The sequence below is a fragment of the Canis lupus genome, chromosome 17 (genome assembly GCF_003254725.2).
Source record: "Canis lupus dingo isolate Sandy chromosome 17, ASM325472v2, whole genome shotgun sequence".
In the NCBI taxonomy this organism is placed as follows: domain Eukaryota; kingdom Metazoa; phylum Chordata; class Mammalia; order Carnivora; family Canidae; genus Canis; species Canis lupus.
Window position 1 is genome coordinate 14,995,511 of NC_064259.1, and position 19,436 is coordinate 15,014,946.

General features: G+C 34.4%; 1 protein-coding gene and 1 long non-coding RNA gene across 3 annotated transcripts in view; one reads left to right on the forward strand and one right to left on the reverse strand.

The window, feature by feature from the left end:
• Positions 1 to 24: 24 nt before the first annotated feature.
• LOC125752715 (uncharacterized) overlaps positions 25 to 19,436 on the forward strand; it is a 58,853-nt gene continuing 39,441 nt past the window's right edge. For both annotated transcript variants that reach the window (XR_007402844.1, XR_007402843.1), the window contains exons 1-2: positions 25 to 1,897; positions 3,161 to 3,277. This is a non-coding gene — a long non-coding RNA (uncharacterized LOC125752715). The remainder of the gene's footprint in view (positions 1,898 to 3,160; positions 3,278 to 19,436) is intronic.
• The window catches only part of WDR35 (WD repeat domain 35), a 58,426-nt gene continuing 42,282 nt past the window's right edge, over positions 3,293 to 19,436 (reverse strand). Inside the window, exons 17-27 of the mRNA XM_025454585.3 lie at positions 17,587 to 17,667; positions 15,009 to 15,145; positions 14,255 to 14,458; positions 13,277 to 13,423; positions 12,286 to 12,418; positions 10,259 to 10,369; positions 8,770 to 8,934; positions 7,754 to 7,894; positions 6,949 to 7,105; positions 4,604 to 4,844; positions 3,293 to 4,303 (exon numbers count right to left, since the gene is read on the reverse strand). Of these exons, the coding sequence (XP_025310370.1) occupies positions 4,153 to 4,303; positions 4,604 to 4,844; positions 6,949 to 7,105; positions 7,754 to 7,894; positions 8,770 to 8,934; positions 10,259 to 10,369; positions 12,286 to 12,418; positions 13,277 to 13,423; positions 14,255 to 14,458; positions 15,009 to 15,145; positions 17,587 to 17,667 (1,668 nt within the window). The 3' untranslated portion in view covers positions 3,293 to 4,152. The remainder of the gene's footprint in view (positions 4,304 to 4,603; positions 4,845 to 6,948; positions 7,106 to 7,753; positions 7,895 to 8,769; positions 8,935 to 10,258; positions 10,370 to 12,285; positions 12,419 to 13,276; positions 13,424 to 14,254; positions 14,459 to 15,008; positions 15,146 to 17,586; positions 17,668 to 19,436) is intronic.

Here is a 19,436-nt window from a genome sequence, read left to right on the forward strand (position 1 = left end):
CTCAAAAAATAAGCATTAATTTCTTAAAAAAATTATTTGAGAATAATTGTAAGAATAGACAACACAATAGAGGGCAACATAATATTGCCATTTTCCTTTTTTTTTTTTTTTTTTTGCCATTTTCATTTTAGAAACTCAGGAGCAATATCTTAGAGCTATAACATTATCAAGCACTTCAGATACTCTCTTGAAAGTCTGGTAAAATAATTTCCCCCCAACCTCTACATGAGAACTCTGCATGGCTTCTAGAGTAATTCACTGCAACTTCTAGTCATCTGACATTTGCCTAGTACCTTCCTAAGTGGTCTTTTCTGTTTGGTAGCAAAAAAAAAAAAAATGACATTATACATCTACTGGACCTCCTTGTCCCTTACTCTCCTCCACTCTGAAGCCTAACACCCTCCGAATCAATCCCCACCAAAATATTTAAATATTTAAATCAAACCCAAACAAATACCATGCTATCCGTAAGTTATAGGTAAAGGAAACTGGAAATAAATACAAGCATTTTTACCTCAATACTTATTATTTTTTCTGTTTTTTTTTTGTTTTTTTTACTTAGTGCCACATGAAACCTAAAATCTCAGCTCTCGAAATACAAAAAGATCATTCAAAGTGTATTTTAGTGGGATGCCCGGGTGTCTCAGTGGTTGAGCCTTTGGCTCAGGTCAGGGCATGATCCCCGGGTCCTTGGATTGAGCCCCACATCAGGCTCCTCTCGGGAAGCCTGCTTTTCCCTCTGCCTATTGTCTCTGCCTCTCTGTGTGTCTCTCATGAATAAATAAATAAAATCTTCTAAAAACAAACAGAAAAAACCTAAAATGTATTTTAGCAAAAAGATGTGTAATAAAGTCATTTGTGTATGATAGCAGGTCAACAATGTTATATTGCTTGTTAAGCATGTTATCACTATAAACTTCATCAGTTGGTCCCATCATCTCCATACTTTGGCCTACCAAAGTATTTTGAAACTCTGAAATGTAATATAATATAATTCTACTTTGAAACTTCACATAATTCAGGCCAAGTTTTATGATAAAGAACAACTCAGCATGACTTAAATGGAATCCTTACAGGTTTCTTACAGGAAAAGAACATAATTGTTTCATTATACTGTCTTCAGTATATGCATCATTCTGTCCAACTTCTTCCCAAGTATTTGCTACATATAGATAATTTTGCTTCTCTTTACTCCTTTCATCAGGAAAGAGTTTGTTTTTGTTGTTATACTAAAATTATCTTCAGGATGAAGAAACCAAATTAGGTCAATTCATACTATGGATCTTTCCTTAGTATGTTTAAGCAAGACAAAGGTCCTCAAGATATTATGGCAGATTACGAAAACTTTCAGAAATATAAATCCCAAACAGGCATAAGCTCTCACAATAGTAGAAAAGATATATCTGTATATATGTGTTTTTACATGTATGTATACACAATCTACATATGTGATAATTAGGTATACAACGTATAATGGTTGTTTTCAGGGATTGTGGATTGAATTAAGCTGAATAAAAAGTAGAGGAACTCAGGATCTACCTGAAATAATTCGTTGGAAGAAAAAGTCTAGAGTTCAAGCAACATGGAATTAGTGGCAAACGAGAAGGCTCTAAAAGGAGAGTTCCCAAAAGATATGTTAGGAAAAGTTTGAGGAGCCAACAGCTGATTTTGGAATGAAAACGACAGGCAGTATATCAACAAGCACAGTAAGGTCTAGAGGAGTGACAATCTAAGTGAGTTCTCAGCTGATTCCTGGGATAGGAAAGGAAAAGTGAAAGAAGATATATCAGGAATTAGACCACGGACTAAGAATCACAACTCTGAACATCAGTCCTGCATCTTTCATTGATGAAGTGGAGAATAATTTTATTCTGAAAACAAAGTCTTATAAAAAGATGTAAGTAAGGGGTGCTTGGCTGGCACAGTCGGTTAAGTGTCTGACTCTTGGTTTCAATTCAGGGCACGTCAGGGTCGTGAGATCGAGCCCCATGTAGGACTCTGCACTCAGCATGCAGTATGCTTGAGACTCTATCCCCTTCCCTCTGCCCCTCCTGCTCGTGCTCTCTCCCTCTCTTTCTCTCTCAAATAAACAAATGAATTTTTTCTTTAAAAACGATGTAATTAAGCTCAACAAGAGATATATTCCCTAGGGTTGAGCTTTTTGATAGTATGTAATTTTCTGATTTGGAAGAACATCCTATTCTAGTCATAGAAGAAAACAAATCAGATGAAACTGTTAAATAAGTAGGTGACTTATGAGGTGTATTTGACAAAGTTAATAGAGCATATATGTATGATCATACCTCATATTAAAGAGGCACTAGGAGTACAAAAGGCAACCAACGTACTATTCATGACACACTAAATATGCAAGAGACTTGTAAATTGTTCAATATGTGTGATATCTTGACTCAATTACCCATTGGTGACACTTAACTCTGGTCAGTCCTCTACCCAAGAAATACAATCAAATCCGTGACTGTTCAGCCAACTAACTGGCAACCTATGTTCTGACCTGGTGTGCAATACCCCCTTCTATACAGCAAGTGTCCATCACTAGCTTTAGGCACATTCCATGTGACTGTGTCACTTGGCTCAAACCTCGGCTCTGGCCCATACTATCTTTATAACCATACTATCAGGGGGAAGCTGGGCAAATGGGAGTCAGGACATGAGAATAGAACATAGCCCAGGATCCTGGTACTATAATCTTTCTACCCCACTGACACTACCCTAATAACTGCCCAATCACTTTCTCCTTATTCCTCGCTGTGTATTTCAAATTGATTCAATAAACCGCGTGATTTAAAGCATCCTCATTGGTCTGTACCCCTTCCTGTTCCATGACTTCTGGAATGGCTTGCTTGGTAGTAGATTTGGAGACTAACAGTGTATCACAGTAACTTCCAACAAGGCCCTTAAACCCAGACAGAAACTTCTAAGACTTCTGGTCCTCTCATTTTATTTAAGCATATGAGCCTGCTACTGTAAGCTCATGTAGGCTCTAAACCTTTCCTCAGAGCTCACTACTCTCAATCTGCAACAGGTTTGTCTCTAAAGCACTGAAAACATAGCACTTTGAGAGAGGTGACTAACCTATGTATCACAGCTGCAATACCAATGTGACATATGTCCCTTTATTACCTCTAATAAACATCAGCCAAACCTGAGCAAATAATCGTGGTAACGCAGTGCTAGAGTCTGGCCCGCAGCTGCAAAATGAAAGGACACAGTTCATGGGAATAAAGTGGAGAACACTATTAGCTACATAAAACAGGTAAGAAAATACCCATTGCTGGTTATAATTTTTTCTTTTTTAATTAATGATAAGTCAAAACACATGCATTATCTAGAAAGAATCATTCTCCATACCTTAAGAGTTGTTTAAATGAAGATCTCTGCTTAGAGACAATGTTTCAATTAAAACTATAACTACAAAATGGATATTGTTGTATAAATTTTATCATTATAAATAAAGCCAAGTTTTCTGCTAAATGCCATCTCACAGATGAGACTAAAAGGGTAGATAAAAAAGGAAAAGCTATATAAAAATAAGGCTATTTGAAATAATTCAAATTATAAAAAATATCTTAAAATGCCTTCTCACTTCTGAAAATAAAATACAGAAGACATTCTATGCTTATTTAATGAAACACAGCTAGCAACAGAGCTCATTTAACTATAACAACTGTTTAACCTCCTTCTAATACAGGTTATGTCAATTCCCTAGATTCACCTTTGCCCCACTTCCCAGGCTTCTCCTACCTCCTCCCCTCAAAGTTTTTAATGAATTAGTAACCTTGAAACTGTGAGAAAAATTTCTCATTTGGAGTATTATCATAGTATTATGTAATCATAACAGAAAGGAAATAAGGTTGATTTCCATGTTTTATATGAAAATCAGCATCATTATTCCACAGTTGTATTTTTACAAAAAATTATATGTATACATAATATACGTGTATATATATGAGACATTATATGTACATAATTTATACATATAATTTTGTGTAAATATACTACTATGAAATAATGATACCGATTTTCATATAAAATGTATGGGAATCAACCTCATTATATATACAGTTATAGCTATCTATCTATCTATATATGCTACATATATTTTACAGTTATATGCAATTTGTCATTTCTTTATGCCACTGAACTATGGCACAAGGGACAGAAGTTGTAGTTGCCAATTTCCTGAGCCAACACACAGTGCTTGCACACACTGCACATCCAGAATTGATATTCAGTGATCGGGCTTCCCGTGGCAACACATGTTGGCAGTTTCCCTTCCCCTCTGTAAAAGCAAGAAGGAAAAAAATTATACTTTAAAACTTCTAATTACTTAAACTATTTATTACACTATGTATTATACATAATTAAACTATTTATTAATAAAAAATAAACTATTTTAAAACATCTCAAGGCAACTTTCAATTAAAAACTTTCCTTACAATGAGAAAATAAAACTAATACAGTAAATAAAATAAGTGTTACTTTAAAATTAAGTGCCTAAATAATTATATCACACTATTATACTTCTAGAAATCCCAGCTTTTAATAAGTGAATGATATATATTAGTTACAATCCACCTACCCTTCAAGAAGGCTGTCCAATTCAGATTTTCTATTATCTTTTGGAGTATGTTTTGTGAAGATTTCTAAAGCAAGGTCTTCATATTGCTGTTTTTGCTCTGAACTGAGGGTCTCTAAAGATTCAAGTTTAATAAAAGCTTTTGAGCAAGTACCAAAAGCTCTGCTGGCACAGGCACAGATTGCTAACAGAGAGTAGATCTCAACAGCAGGGATGATGTCTTCATAGTCTCTCAGGTGAAGAGCTAAGAAAAAAGAGGACAGTTCAGATTTTGAAAAGTAATCATAGTATCATGATCATGCATGGAAAAGAATCTGTGTTATGCTGTTTTAGTTTAACCTACATGAACTTTTATAAACTTAAAGAAAACAATGGTGGGCGATCCAAGTGCTGGTAGAAGGAAGTAAGGAAGTAAGTTACGTGATCTCACAGTTCTGTAAAACTAGCCAACAGCCCAGCTGCCACAAAAATAGCTACCACCAACTGATGTACATGCTGTGCCAGTTAGAAATACACACACAGACAAAAAAATAAAAATTATTATCAAAACACATATCTTTTGTTTCATATAAATACATTAGAAATTTCTGTGGCAATCCATAAAAAGTAAATTAGTATTATACTGCTAGTCACAATTTTCAAGATAACATCATGTTTCTTTTTGGTAAAAAAAGCAAAGCAGTATGAAATTATGTTTTTTTCTTTGCATTTCTTTGAACACATTTTTTTGTTTGTCTCACCGAAACAACAGAAGTTTGAGAAAAAAGAAGTGACAATGAACTCTAAGTTGTCAGTTCAGACCATTTAAACTTAGCTACCATATCTTATTTTCACTTGTTCTATACTAGAGATCTAGTCTTTCTTTAAAATGTACTGTAGAATTAATAGATTGTATATGGATTTCTTCATCTAGTAGGTGAAAACTCTCAAGTTAAAGTTCTAATTTGCTGGGCAGCCCGGGTGGCTCAGCAGTTTGGCGCCACCTTCAGCCCAGGGCATAGTCCTGAAGACCGGGGATCGAGTCCCACATCAGGCTCCCTGCATGGAGCCCGCTTCTCCCTCTGCCTGTGTCTCTTCCTCTCTCTCTGTGTGTCTCTCATGAATAAATAAATTTTTAAAAATCTTAAAAAAAAAAAGTTCTAACTTGCCTTATGAGTCTAGAAATTGTGTATAAGTTATATATAATCCAACCATTTTATTTTTTAAACATTTTATTTATTTATTCGTGAAAGACACGGAGAGAGAGAGGGAGAGAGAGAGAGAGAGAGAGGCAGAGACACAGGCAGAGGGAGAAGCAGGCTCCATGCAGGGAGCCCGACGTGGGACTCGATCCCAGTTCTCCAGGATCACACCCTGGGCTGAAGGCGGCACTAAACCGCTGAGCCACCCGGCTGCCCTAACCCAACCATTTTAAAACATAACTTCATAATTCATACCACATATTAATCAGTTAAAATTAAATGAAGGTCAGTTATAAACATACAAAAATAAAACTGATTCTAACGTATAACTAATAACCGATTAGAAAAAACCTTTACAGTCCCCTTGTTAATACAAATGGTACCACAGATATGTTTGTCAAAATGGAAACATGACTGCAATATACATCATAGAGTATAAAGCAAGCTCTTGAACAACATATACTGTAAGATATTATTTTAAGGAAAACTGTCTACAATTTTGTAGACATGGAGAAATGTCTATAAGAAAGTTCACCCAAATGTTAGTAATCATTACTTCTGAGTTATAAGATTATTTTACAAGTTATTAGATTATTTTACCTTTTTCTTTGTATTTTTTTGGTTTTGATTTAAATTGTTACATAAATTTCATTTTTTAACATAGGTGTCATTTTATTAAAAACAAGTTTAATGCTATGGAAAGATCTATTAATATGAAAATATTTTACAACATATCATTTTTCAAAAACGACATAAAGGTATGGTCTGTTATACTCCTGATATCATTAAAAAAAACAAATTTATATATATATATATATATATATATATATATATATATATTCAAAAGTATATGGACTGAGCTATTGAGTGACTTTGGATGAACAGAATAGTGAATGCTATAGACGTTTCTTTTGCTTATCTCAAACTTCTGATTTAAATGTGAACCATAATTATTACTTTCTGTGTATTAAAAAAAATTAAAAGAGCTTCAAAAAGGGGAATAAACAAAACAAACTGCAAACAGCAAATCTCAAACATGAAAATAAACCCATAGATAAAAGTGTTATCAAAATTAATATATGGGCATTCAATTTATCATTTTTAGACATGTTATATACATTATTCATCATTTTTAGACATATTATATACATTAGGTCATATGCCCACCTGTCTTGAGGGCGGTGTCAACATATCCCTGATACAGCTGCCTCTGTGCAAGTATAAAGAAGTGGTAAGCCTCAGCCCCTCTCCAAGCATTATCTGTGAAACGACTAGTTGTGGATAGAACTTCCTCCTCCAGCAAACCAGCCAAAGCAGAAGTAGCCTATGAGTCAAGCAAAACCACATTTTTGTCAGCATAACCATGAGAGTCATTCCAGTGAAGATAGCTTCTGATTTGGTTAGACATTAAAATATCCAAGTAAGCTCATTTTATCATGACAAAACTGTCACTACTGATTTAATCTCTCCATTACAATTCATAATTTTTTAATCCAGGATAATCAAAAATTTCTTTCAGCTTTACTGAGGTATAATTGACAAAATTACAAGATGGTAAAAGTGGGCCTCGTGATCTGACACATAACACATTGTGATCCATGGTGTGGTCAAATTTTAAAAGAGAACTGAGTATAAACTTTAAGTTAATAAGAGATTCATTCACATATAAAATAATATACATATTCTAGAGAAGTTTCTAAAACTCACTAGCTAGAAATGATTTACCACATAAAAAAATTAAAGCAAAGGCTACAGATTAGTCTTGCAGAAAAAATTCTCAGCATTTATATGTGGAAATTTCTCAGTGTGAGTACTAATTCCAAGTCAGTCGTTCCTTTCCCCCCTCTAAGAATATAAATGCAAACAAGCAAATTAAATGGTCTGTCCCTAATGAGAAGTTTGATAGTTGTTTTTTTTTCTTCTCTTAAACATATCAGATGATTTCATGTTCTAGAATATTCTTCTACCTTACCTCTGAGCTCTTTCCTTTAACTTTTCCTCTTTGGGCATTTTTCATTTGCTCGTGGTATTGCTCTATGAGTAAAGCTGATAGGACATACAACTTCTTGACACGTAAAGGTTTAGTTCTTTTCTTTGCCTCTTCATCTGCGATCTTTAAACATTAAAAGAATTTGGGAAGACATTCCTTAATCAAATTATATTTGTACAATCATTTCTGAAATTTGGTCTTTAATAAAAAAAAGAGAAAACCAGTAGGATGGAACATAAACACCACTCATTTATGATAAATATTTTAAAACTCATTTTCTTTTCCTTAGTTTACAAGGCCTCTATTCTTCCCTTAGCATTTAGCCACAGAGTTACAACTCATAACAATCCCAGAAAAATCACAAATGCTCTTAAATAATTAAGTCACAATGAAGAGAGGTTTCACTGAAGAGGTAGCACTTTCTATAAGAAAGGTTTTTAAAATGATGTTCCAAGTACACTGAAATAACAGGACTTTAACATGGTACAGCCACAAGAAATAAAGATTTATTTAGAAGACTGAGGGGAATTTTTCCTGTTTCATTAAGTCAAATGGCAAAAAAAATAGAATAGGATGTAAATTTTGCATACATCAATACAGTACTGCTCATCTTCCTTCCAAATGCATATTATGAAAAAATGTCATGTCTTTAAAATGTATACATTTAAAAGGATTCAAAATTCTATTATCAACAGGATTTAATTCCCAGTTAAGGGAATTTATGGTCCCTGAAAATTCTATAATTCTTTGCTAACTTCAGTATTAAGTAAACATTCAATTGTTTAGGTATCAATAAGGTGCTAACACTAGTAAACAGCCTTTTTAGTAAAAGGTAATAATACTAAGATAATGCACAGTTATAGTACTAATAAAACCAGAGGGATTTTGCTATAACAAGTATTTGTTTTCAAAGAAAATGGAAAATGTGTTCTTTAGTCACAAGAAAACATTGGTAGTAACTAGAACATACCAAATACTCACCAAGATTATTATATTACCTTAAACATCAGTTTAGCAGCATCATAAAAGTAATTAGCTTTCCGATAGAGTTCTATGGCATCAAGAGTTTTATTCTTTTCCAATAAATGAGACGCATACCTCGCTAACAAGGATCCAATTTCTTTCATACTATGATTTTTAGCCAATTCAACAGCTTTGTTCCACTAAGGAGAAAAATATACCTACCATTCAGTTACCCAAGCATTTATAGTCACATGTCATAAAATTCATACAATAAAGCTTTCAGTTTATAGTAATAAATAACACTACATCAAAATAAAAAACTGGTATATATTTTTTAAATAACTAACTAAAACAAGAGCAATTATGTCTTATAAGTTAAACGTGTCAAAATGATTAAATGATCTAAGCCTTTAATTTGCTTAAGAAGTACATCAGAAAAGGAAAGCCTCAACGTTTATAATCAGAATATTTTAATTCACTTTTGCACCAGCAAAGATTGAGAAAAAGCTACATTTGCTTATAGTAAAAGAAAATATGCAATTTCAGTTAAGAAAATGTCCTATCAGATTTAACATTTAAAAGTTATTTTTAAAAAGCAAATGGAGGGCAGCCTGGGTGGCTCAGCGGTTTAAGCGCCTTCCTTCATCCCAGGGCATGATCCTGGAATCCTGGGATCGAGTCCCACATCAGGCTCCCTGCATGGGGCCTGCTTCTCCCTCTGCCTGTGTCTCTGCCCCTCTCTCTCTGTGTCTATCATGAATGAATGAATGAATGAATGAATGAATGAATAAATAAATAAATAAATAAAGCCTTTTAAATAAATAAAATAAATAAAATAAAAGGAGCTTTATAAAATACTTCAAAAGGGGGCACTTGGGTGGCTCAGTCAGTTAAGTGTCTCTCTTGGGCTCGGGTCATGATCCAGGGGTCCTGGGAGGAGCCTGTGTCCAGCTCCCTGCTCAGCGGGGAACCTGCTTCTCCCTCTGCCTCTGCCCCTCCCCCTGCTTGTGCTCTCTCACTCTCTCTCAAATAAATAAATAAAATCTTTTTTAAAAATAATTCAAGAAAATACTTGAAGGGAATACATTGATATTCAACAATTTCCACAATTCTGCACTTTATTTTAGTTAAATTCCAGCTCTTAAAAATATCAAATATATATTTTCTATAAAGAGACAGGAAAATAGATTTGCCAAAATAAATATTGATAAGGTAACTCAATTCCTTCCTCTTGCAATGACCATTAACTAGTCCTTCTTTGGAAACAAAACCCTAATAAAATACAGAAAATTCTGAAATTACTTCCAGACATAAACTTGCCAGACTAGAAGCACAGGGTTTGTCCTCATATTGAGTTAGTTATGAGCGGGTCACTCTTAATGGTAGCACTTTAAGAGGTAAGCGCAAACTCCAACATTTTCTAGGTCCTCAGGAGTATCTAGCTCCTTTCACAAAATTCACCTCAAGCCTATACTGGCAACAGCCTAAAAGGATGAATAGAGACTTTAATTTTCAGTTCCTTACTTGGTTGAGATGGACACAGGTATCTACTGCTGCCTTTGGTTGATTACATTTCAAAAATGCAGTTACCGCTTGTTCACACATTCCAACCCTCACAAACATCTGTGCTATTTCCTGTAAGGACAGAAGAATACTATCAGATTTCACGGACCAAGGAAATCACTTTTATTTTCATTTACAAAACTCCATAGGGACACAGGAATATTAAATTTACTGGTGGTTACAGTCATTTTTTGTTGAAACATACACAGGGACAGAGGCTACAAACCAGAAAGGATGCTAAGGCATCACTTTCTATAAAACCAGTGTTTCACTGGCTCACAGATCTGATTTTTAACCAGGTCCTGAACACATTGCGCTCTTTTCTTCTCTCAGTATAGTAGCAACTTTACAGAATTGTCAGGTTCTGAAACAAACCCCAGACTAGTGTGTAAAAGAAACATTTAAGGCAACTGATGGTATAATCAATGGTCATTGTTAAATGCCTAGGGGAAATCTCACATTCACAGAGCTCTCGCATACCTCTCTAAAGAAATGCCCCCAGACAAGCTGGCCATTCCTGAGTTCAGGAAGCTAGATCCAAGACAGAGCTGCCTTGCAGGGTGGTGGTGAGAAGGGAGAACCACAGCAAAACAGACCATACCCATCCGGCTTTCTCTTCATTTTGAAAAAAATCTATTTTCTTTTTCTTTCTGAATATCTATTTCGCCAGAGCTTTTCTCTCCCCACTCTTACTTTGAAAGTATTTTGGGAAAACCATAAAAGCACATTTTGGACTCAAGTATTTGTATTTTTCTGGTTATAAAGTAACACGTTCTAATGGTAAAAAAAAAAGTTAGAAAGCACAAAAATGTAAAGTTACTGATAATCTTACTACCCACAGGAAATTTATCTCAATACTCTGATGTAATTTCCTAATGTCTTTGTTCTATGAATCTTTATGTATGTGTGAGTTGGTGTAAGTATTGTCATATTATATATAGTCTGTACCCTGAATTTCCTACTTAAATATTAGATACATTTTACCATATTATTAATAACTCCTCCAAAAATTTGATTTAAAGTTTACACTACTAAAAAGTTTTATTCACTTTAATTATTATTATAGCTATAATTAGTATTTACTTTTGCTTAGTATTTACTCAGCAACAATACTATTCTGGATATCCTATAACAACATTATTTTCTGCATCATCAGACACACCTAACATGACATTAATGTAGGGTAACCTGTCCCAATACCCAGGATTAAGAATAATTTCAGTTTCTCTCCTACTCAAGAAAAAACAAGATTGAGAATAAAGGTACATGAAAATGCCATTATTACAGGGAAAACTGCTCTAATTCACAATAGAGAAAACCGAATTATCAGAATTCTATTCATTCATCTGTGAATTGACAAAATTTTTGTGGTAGAACTGATACTATACAACTCTGATTTACATTTTAGATAAGACAAAAAATACATAAACTCATTAACATCATTCAATAATTAAGACACTTAAAAAGAACATTCAAAACAAAGTTCCAGAGAACTCTGCTTTTTATTTCTCTTTTTAACATTAATACTTTGTTAATATAACCTCATAAAAGGGGGGGAAAATAGCCTAATAAAAGTCAAGCTATCTTTTTAAACTTTTGTTACAGCAAATTTCAAATACATACAACACACTAATCCCCAGACCCAGCTTGGATCATTTTGAAGCAAATCTCTGATAAGTTATCATTTTAACTGGAAATATTTCATGTGTTCAGCTAACTTTAAAATCAATTTTATAAAACTGACAAGACTACCATAGATTGTGAACATATTAAAGTAGTGGGAATATGACTAATTTTCCCTCCATTTTCAAGCATTCTGTCACTGACATATTGCTTTAAAATTAAAAGTATCATCCCACATCAAAGAAACTGTAAGATTATAGATTCATTTTAAATTTTCTTTGTGGCAGAGGATACTTCCTGACTATAACATAAAAACCTTATAAAATAACCTAATAACTCTAAAACCTAACATTTGTAATACCCACTGGAAGCAACTTGTGGTTTTCCGGAAGTGAACTGGCAAGATTCTCCAATCCCTCATAATCTTCCAACATATAATAACATTCAGCTAGACGTTCCTGGTTCCGGCCTTGTACGTAATACTGTACAGCATTCAACCTATGGAAAATTTTAGAAAGCAGTAACTTTTAAAAATAATGTGAATCTCCTGATAAATAAGCACTTTCACCAAAAACATTCCTTCATTAGAATTCCTAGTATTACTCGTATTACTCTAGTCACCATCTTTAGTTACAGTGTGTCTTTGAAGCATATATAAATTGGGGGGGGGGGAGATCTAAAGACTGTGAGCATATTTTAGTTGCAACATTCTTTGGATTTTTTTTTATTTTAAAGATTTGTATTTATTTATTTGTCAGAAATAAAGAGAATATGAGCAAGGGGAGTGGCAGGCAGAGGGAGAGCAGAGAGCCTGATGCAGGACTCAATCCCAGGACCCTGGGAGACACTTAATCAGGCCCAAGGCAAAAACTTAACCAACCGAGCCACCCAGGTGCCCCCATTCTTTGGATATTCATAAGAAATATTGTTGTAATCTGATATATTTTATTTCCAACCCTGAGGTAAATAAATAAGCATACTGATCAAAATGAAAACTTAAGAATAAAAGCCAATGATTTCTGAAAATAATCTATAATAAAACAAGCAAATATAAAATTTTGTTTTAACTTTTTCAGAAATAAATCATAAAATGTCTTTGAAATGCACACTGTGGTCTAAAACAGTAGAAAGCTGCCTGGAGCTAAGCACATGTTTTGTAAGTCTGGAAACTGCAAAGTTTTACAATACTTATCTAAGGATTTCTTGCTCTCTAATGTGAATCTAAAGGCGTTTGAATTTTAGGATCCAGGAGGATGGCCTTCAATTTCCCCAGCACTGTGTCATAGGGAATTACTCAGGCAGCTACCATATTAAGTGCCACACGAATGGAAGAGGTGGTCCACATAGGCTACCTACCATTTTTGTCTATCAGCAAAGTAGTCTCCAATGGCATTGTGGGCTTGTTCTAGGAGACTGTCATCTGCATCACCAGATCCAGTTTTCAGGAGCTGGAGTACTCTAAACCAATCTCCCAATTTCAGCCGGAGGCCAATAGCAAGATCTCTGCAAATGACAGCATTTATTCATTCATCTGACAAATATTTATCAACCGTCTACCACATGCTAGGTTCAATTCTAGGGTACTAGAATACACAGCAGTGAACTGACAGACAAGGTACCTCTCCAAACATTTTAGAAACTTAATCAGGAAGGAAACAATGAGGAAAATCTGAAATAGGGATAAAGAAGTAATTTCCTTTTATTTTCCTAGATTCCAATTTTCTTAGCAAAATAATGATTTAAATAATAATAACTTCTTTTCATCAATTTCTTAGACATAATCAGGCTTATTTAAAAAGCACACATATAAACAAATTTGGTTTTATCTTTCTTTTCAGGGCTGAAGCTATAGTCGGGACTCCTGGAAGTACAAGTAATATTAACAAAAATTAGAAGAAATGAAGTTCATACATTATTTTATATAAATCTAAAATGAACATAAAGAATAAAAATCAATCCCTAAATACCATTTTTATTTCATGTTCCTTGACAACAAAAAATAAAGGCCTAAACCAAAAAAGAAAACCCAAATATTGAGCTGCATAAAGGATAAAAGCCCTCAGTCTCTGTAGTCTTATGTTTTTTTCTGACCAAATGAAAAAGTCTCCCATGGCCAGCAATAATATATATAAATACAGAAAATAAAACTGCTTCCGAAATATAAAATGTAAATTAATAAGGGACATGTGGAATATCCAGCTAGCGATCAAAACTGAAATTAACTTCTAAAGAAATGGTAGGATACATTTATTTAGTCTACTGTACCTTGCTCGTTTGTACAAAAAAAATCACCAACACCAAAGTAGAGCAGGGGCCTGGGCCTTCATTACCTACCTTCTGTCCATATCAAGGTACATTCTTTCTGCCTCTTCAAACCTGCCAAAGTAGGCAGCAACTTCGGCCTGCCTCATGGGCTCACTCTGCAGATTGCCCAGACGCTTCACAAACTTAATGCCTTGGTAATCTTTGCAGTGCACAAATGCTTGCTCTGCAGTGTGCAAATCCAGTTTCTGAAGAGCTGCTTCAGCCAGCAGACGCCTTTATTACAAAAAAAAAAAAAAAAAAAAAAAGCTTATTGTAATTACTGAGATAAAAAAAGTCTTGAACCAGAATTCAATTAGTATACCAATTTTTTTCAGTTAAACAGGGTGGGAAGTCATTAACGTATTTATACACGTTTCACTTAATATTATGCTCATTTTGAGTACTTCCAAATCTGAAATGAATTTCTGTATTTAAAAAGAAGAGCAAGAATGGAAGTCTACCCCCACGAAGGCTACCATGAGAGTAGGGAACAATAGAGCTAAGACTTTGAAAGCATATACCAGTCATTCGGGGAAGATTTTTATTTTATTTAATTAATTAATTAACTAATTTTAAAGATTTTACTTATTTATTTGACACCGGAGGGGGGTACAAGCATGGGGACTGGCAGACAGAGGGAGAGAGAGAAGCAGGCTCACCCCTGGGAGCAGGGAGCTCAACATGCAGCTCCATCCCAGGACTCTGGGATCATAACCTGAGCCTGAAAGCAGACACTTAACCAACTGAGCCACCCAGGCGCCCCAGATTTTTTATTTTTAAATACCAAAGTCGGGGGTGTGGATTATCCTCTATGAATTGAGATGCATCTTCAATTCCAACCTTTTCAATCAATGCTCGACTATCTCGCAAGGACCGAATCTCAAAATTAATTATATAATCCTTGTTCGGATGTTCGGGATTCTAAAAGTAACATGAAAAAAAGTCAAATGGCTGCCTTTAGAGTTGTGTTTCTTTTTTACAGGAAAACGCACACACACAAACAACCGCATCATGTTATAATCCAAAAATGGGAAGAAAAGCTATTCCAACGTGTGGGTCTTCCGAGTTGTCTGGAAAACACCCACAATCCAGCTTCACTCCTCTTGAGGCTATGTGGCTGCCCTGGGGAATAGGGCAGTGATGGAAGAAGGGGGTCTCTTAAAATTATGCAGCCTTGTTTCCCTCAGCTTAAATGTCATGTTCCCAGGAGCTGCTATTCTCCTCGCCCAAAGTGCTGTGGCTTCCACCAGAGCAGAAAACACATGTGTGTGCCTCTACCCCCTCATGCCTTAATCTCCTCTTTCCTTGCCAGGGGCAATGAAACTGTTGCTCCGGGTGCTGTTGGGCAGCAGACAAGCAAATAAAAGAAAAAGAGCAAGTTTTCATCACCTCTTTTAATTTTGCAAGCTGACCCCTCCAAAAGAAAATAAAAAATTTTGAAGGCCAGCCTTGCAGGAAAGAGCTAGCTAATGGGCAAAGAAAGAAAATAGTAATTATGAACTCACCAATATCCTACATATTCCAAGGGAAAAAAGTGGAACATACAAGAAAGTTAGAAAAATCAGTAATGGCTACCAGAACTGAGTTGCGTGTGCCCCTCCTCACCCTGCAACCAAACCAATGCATGTAGAAACTAAAATATTCTCCGGGAAATCCCTGGCACACTGTAGAAAGTAGTATGGAAAGAGCATGAGTTTTGAATTCAAACAGACCTAAGTTTAAATCCTAATTCCAATGCTCACTGGCTATATGACACTTTCTAAAACCTGCTATACCTCCCTCCAACTTCTCCAAATAGAAACCCAATCATGTCACTTTACTGCTTTATGCCTCTAATGAGTCCAGGATATAGTCCAAACTCCACAGAAGGCACACAAGGCCTCTTATAACCCAGGCCAACCATCCCCATGACCGTTCCCTTCTTCATTTCTGCCAGCGCTACCAATTACACACACCACCTTTGAAGCCAGACAGCTTGGAGTCAAATCATGTCTCTGCCTACTGCTAACTGGGTGTCACTGGCAAATTAGTTTCTCTCTCCAAGCCTCAGATTCTTCATCTGAACAAATGAAGATAATACTCAAACTTACTTTCTAGAGTTGTAAGGATTAAATAACACACATCAAACATTTAGCACAATGCCTGGTTGTGCTATTCATATTACTCACAGTCTCAGAACTGACCCAATGTTCTCTCACTACAGACTTTTGAAGGGATACATCTGCCAACTGAACGACAGCACCCCCACCCCTTGTCTAGTTGCTGAATTTGTCTATCTTCCCAACCCCTCTACTTGAGGCCAGGAACTGTGTCTTACTGACTGCCAGTAAACATTTCCTGAGTCAATGAACAGATGAACTTTTGGTAAATCATTTTACTCACTAAGAGCCTTCTTCATCTAAAAATGACATCTGTGTAATATGTACCAGGCATGGTTGGAACAACAAATGAACAATGATATATAATGACAAATGACAAATGAACACTTCCTTTGAGAGGTACTTTAGTAAATGTAAATTTAATAAATTCCTTCTTTTTCCTTTTGCATTCCTTCTGTTCTAATCCTCCAAGAAATTTCTCATGGGAAAAAAAAAGAAGTGAGTTATAACACAAGGGGTACAATTTACATATTAAACCCAAACATGAAAACATGCTACAACTGCAACTAACTCTGGAAATATAAAAATCTAGTATTCAAAAAAACTGGATGAAGTACACAGAAAAAGTATAAAACAAAGGTAAAACTGTTTTCAATATATTCTTAGCAAAGAAATTCTCAAAAGTTGGTCAAGGAAGGCCAAAGTAGAGGTTCAAAAAGATATCTGAAATCAGAAACGAATTGTTTTATAAAGCCTGAAAAAAAAATAGGATAGTAGCCCTGCAAACAAAAAGTTACTCAATTACCCTAGAATTACAGAAGACTAAACTGTCAAATTTCAGTACCTCTGTTATTAATATAAAAACAATGACAAAAACAACTAGCTATCATTTTTTGAGTTTTGATCCTAGCTAACACTGTGGTAAGTGCTTTTTACACATTACCTTACACAATAACAATCCTGTACGATAGGTTCTATTATTATCCATATTTTAGAGACAAAAAATTGAGGTTCATAAACACGAAAGGGAAATGAAGCTCAAAAAGGTGAAGGAATAAATAAATAAATACATACATACATACATACATACATACATACATACCAAAAAAAGAAAACCCCAAAAAGGTGAAGGAACCTGTCTAAAGTGGTACAAGTGACAGAGCAGGGCCGATCCACGTTCCTAACAGGGACACCACACTGCCTGGTGAAAAAATAAATCCAGCCAAGCCAGCAACAGAAATACAATTGTTTTTTAAGAATTACCTTCAGTATCTCATCCAAAAGGACAGATTTAATTTCTAAATCCTCAAAGTTACAAATATATCCGGAAGTCTGAATGGGCTCCTTTAAAGATAAAAACACATGTTATGTTAAATTGAACAAAATTTTCCTTCCTTTAGTATGTGATTTTATATTTATTATCAACATTTTCAAACCAACAGAAAAGTACAAAAAATGTCATTAACAGCTATATGCCCATCATCTAAATAGTTATTAACATTTTTCTAAATACGCTTCAATTTTTTTGGCTATAGTATTTAAAAGTAAATCAAGTAAATTTATAGACATTATGACATTTCACCCCTAGCTATTTCAGTACATATCTTTAAAAGATAAAGATGTTCTTAAAAAAAAAAAAAAAAAGATGCTCTTTACATAGCCACGTTACTATTACTATACCTTATGTAATCAGTATTACTTCCCTAATAGCATCTAATATCAGTCCAATTTTTCTCAATACCACTAGATAATTCTTATTCATGCAATGCAACAGGAAATTTAATTTTAAATTTACCTGACAAGCACTATATTTGTATGTAAGTACATATATCAAAGAAATTAAGTACCATACTGAAAGTCTACCCTCTGTAACATTAACCAGAGAGCATTCCTGATAGATTGTCTATATAAGAAGACTTAATTTGCCAATTTGTGAATACACAAGTCTGTTGCAGGTCTGTCTCTTATCCTAGTGTTATGCAGGCTTATAGAAATCAAGTGTAGTAAACGCATATTACAATGTAAAGTGAGCTGCCCTAAATCCGTAGTAGAAAAAGTTAAGTATAAATATTATGTAAACAAAGAGAAAAAAACTCTCAATATACTTACTACCCCCAAGAACACTGTAGAAAGGATAAAATAATGTCTAGTAATGGAAATAATAGCAGAATGTAATTTTTTAAAATATGTGTTTACGTGTATATTATGAAACAGAAAGCAAAATCCAAAGGAAAAACATACTGAATTTATGACTCTGAAACTTAGTTCTTCATATGATAGAAACTACAAAAATTACAATAGGAAGATACTAAAAAGATGGATATTACAGGTGAAAGTTGAATCATTCAGTATGTCGAAGTTTAGGGCTCTTGCATACATATTATATGTGTTTATTGAGTCTTAAGGTGATTATTTTCTTTTAAAAAGTAAAAATTGGGGGCACCTGGGTGGCTCAGTGATTGAGCATCTCCCTTTGGCTGAGGTCATGATCTCAGGTCCTGGGATAGAGTTCCATATTCGGCTCCCCACAGGGAGCCTGCTTCTCCCTCTGTCTATTTCTTTGCCGCTCTCTGTGTCTCTCATGAATAAATAAATAAATATCTTTTAAAAAAAAAAGTAAAAATTGTTGAGAAAATTTTACAAAATCCCTTTATTTCTTAAAAAAAAATTGTACTATGTAAAGGCAAATAATATGTCTTTATGAGCAATGAACATCCAGAGAGAATCAGAACAAATTTAATTAAAAAAGAAAGTATATAATGACATATTTCTTATAGAGGCCTTTTGTACCCTTTAATTATTTTGATACTATATGTATCCAAATATACCTGTATAAAAATGTTTATCATTAGAAAATGATTTTATTTTTGGCTAGATAAAACACAAAGCAAGGTAACCAAAAAAAAGTCATAAAAGATAATGCGTGGATAAAAAGTTACACCAAAAACAGAGAAAGGAAGAAAATACAGGTAGGAGGAGAGATCAAAAATTAAGAACTTCCAAAATAATCTATGATTATTGGCACATAAGTAAATATGCAAATATCTGTGTAATTCAGATTTTAAAAAGTCAACTTCTGCTTGAGGGATCTCAACTAATTCTCTTTATTTTCC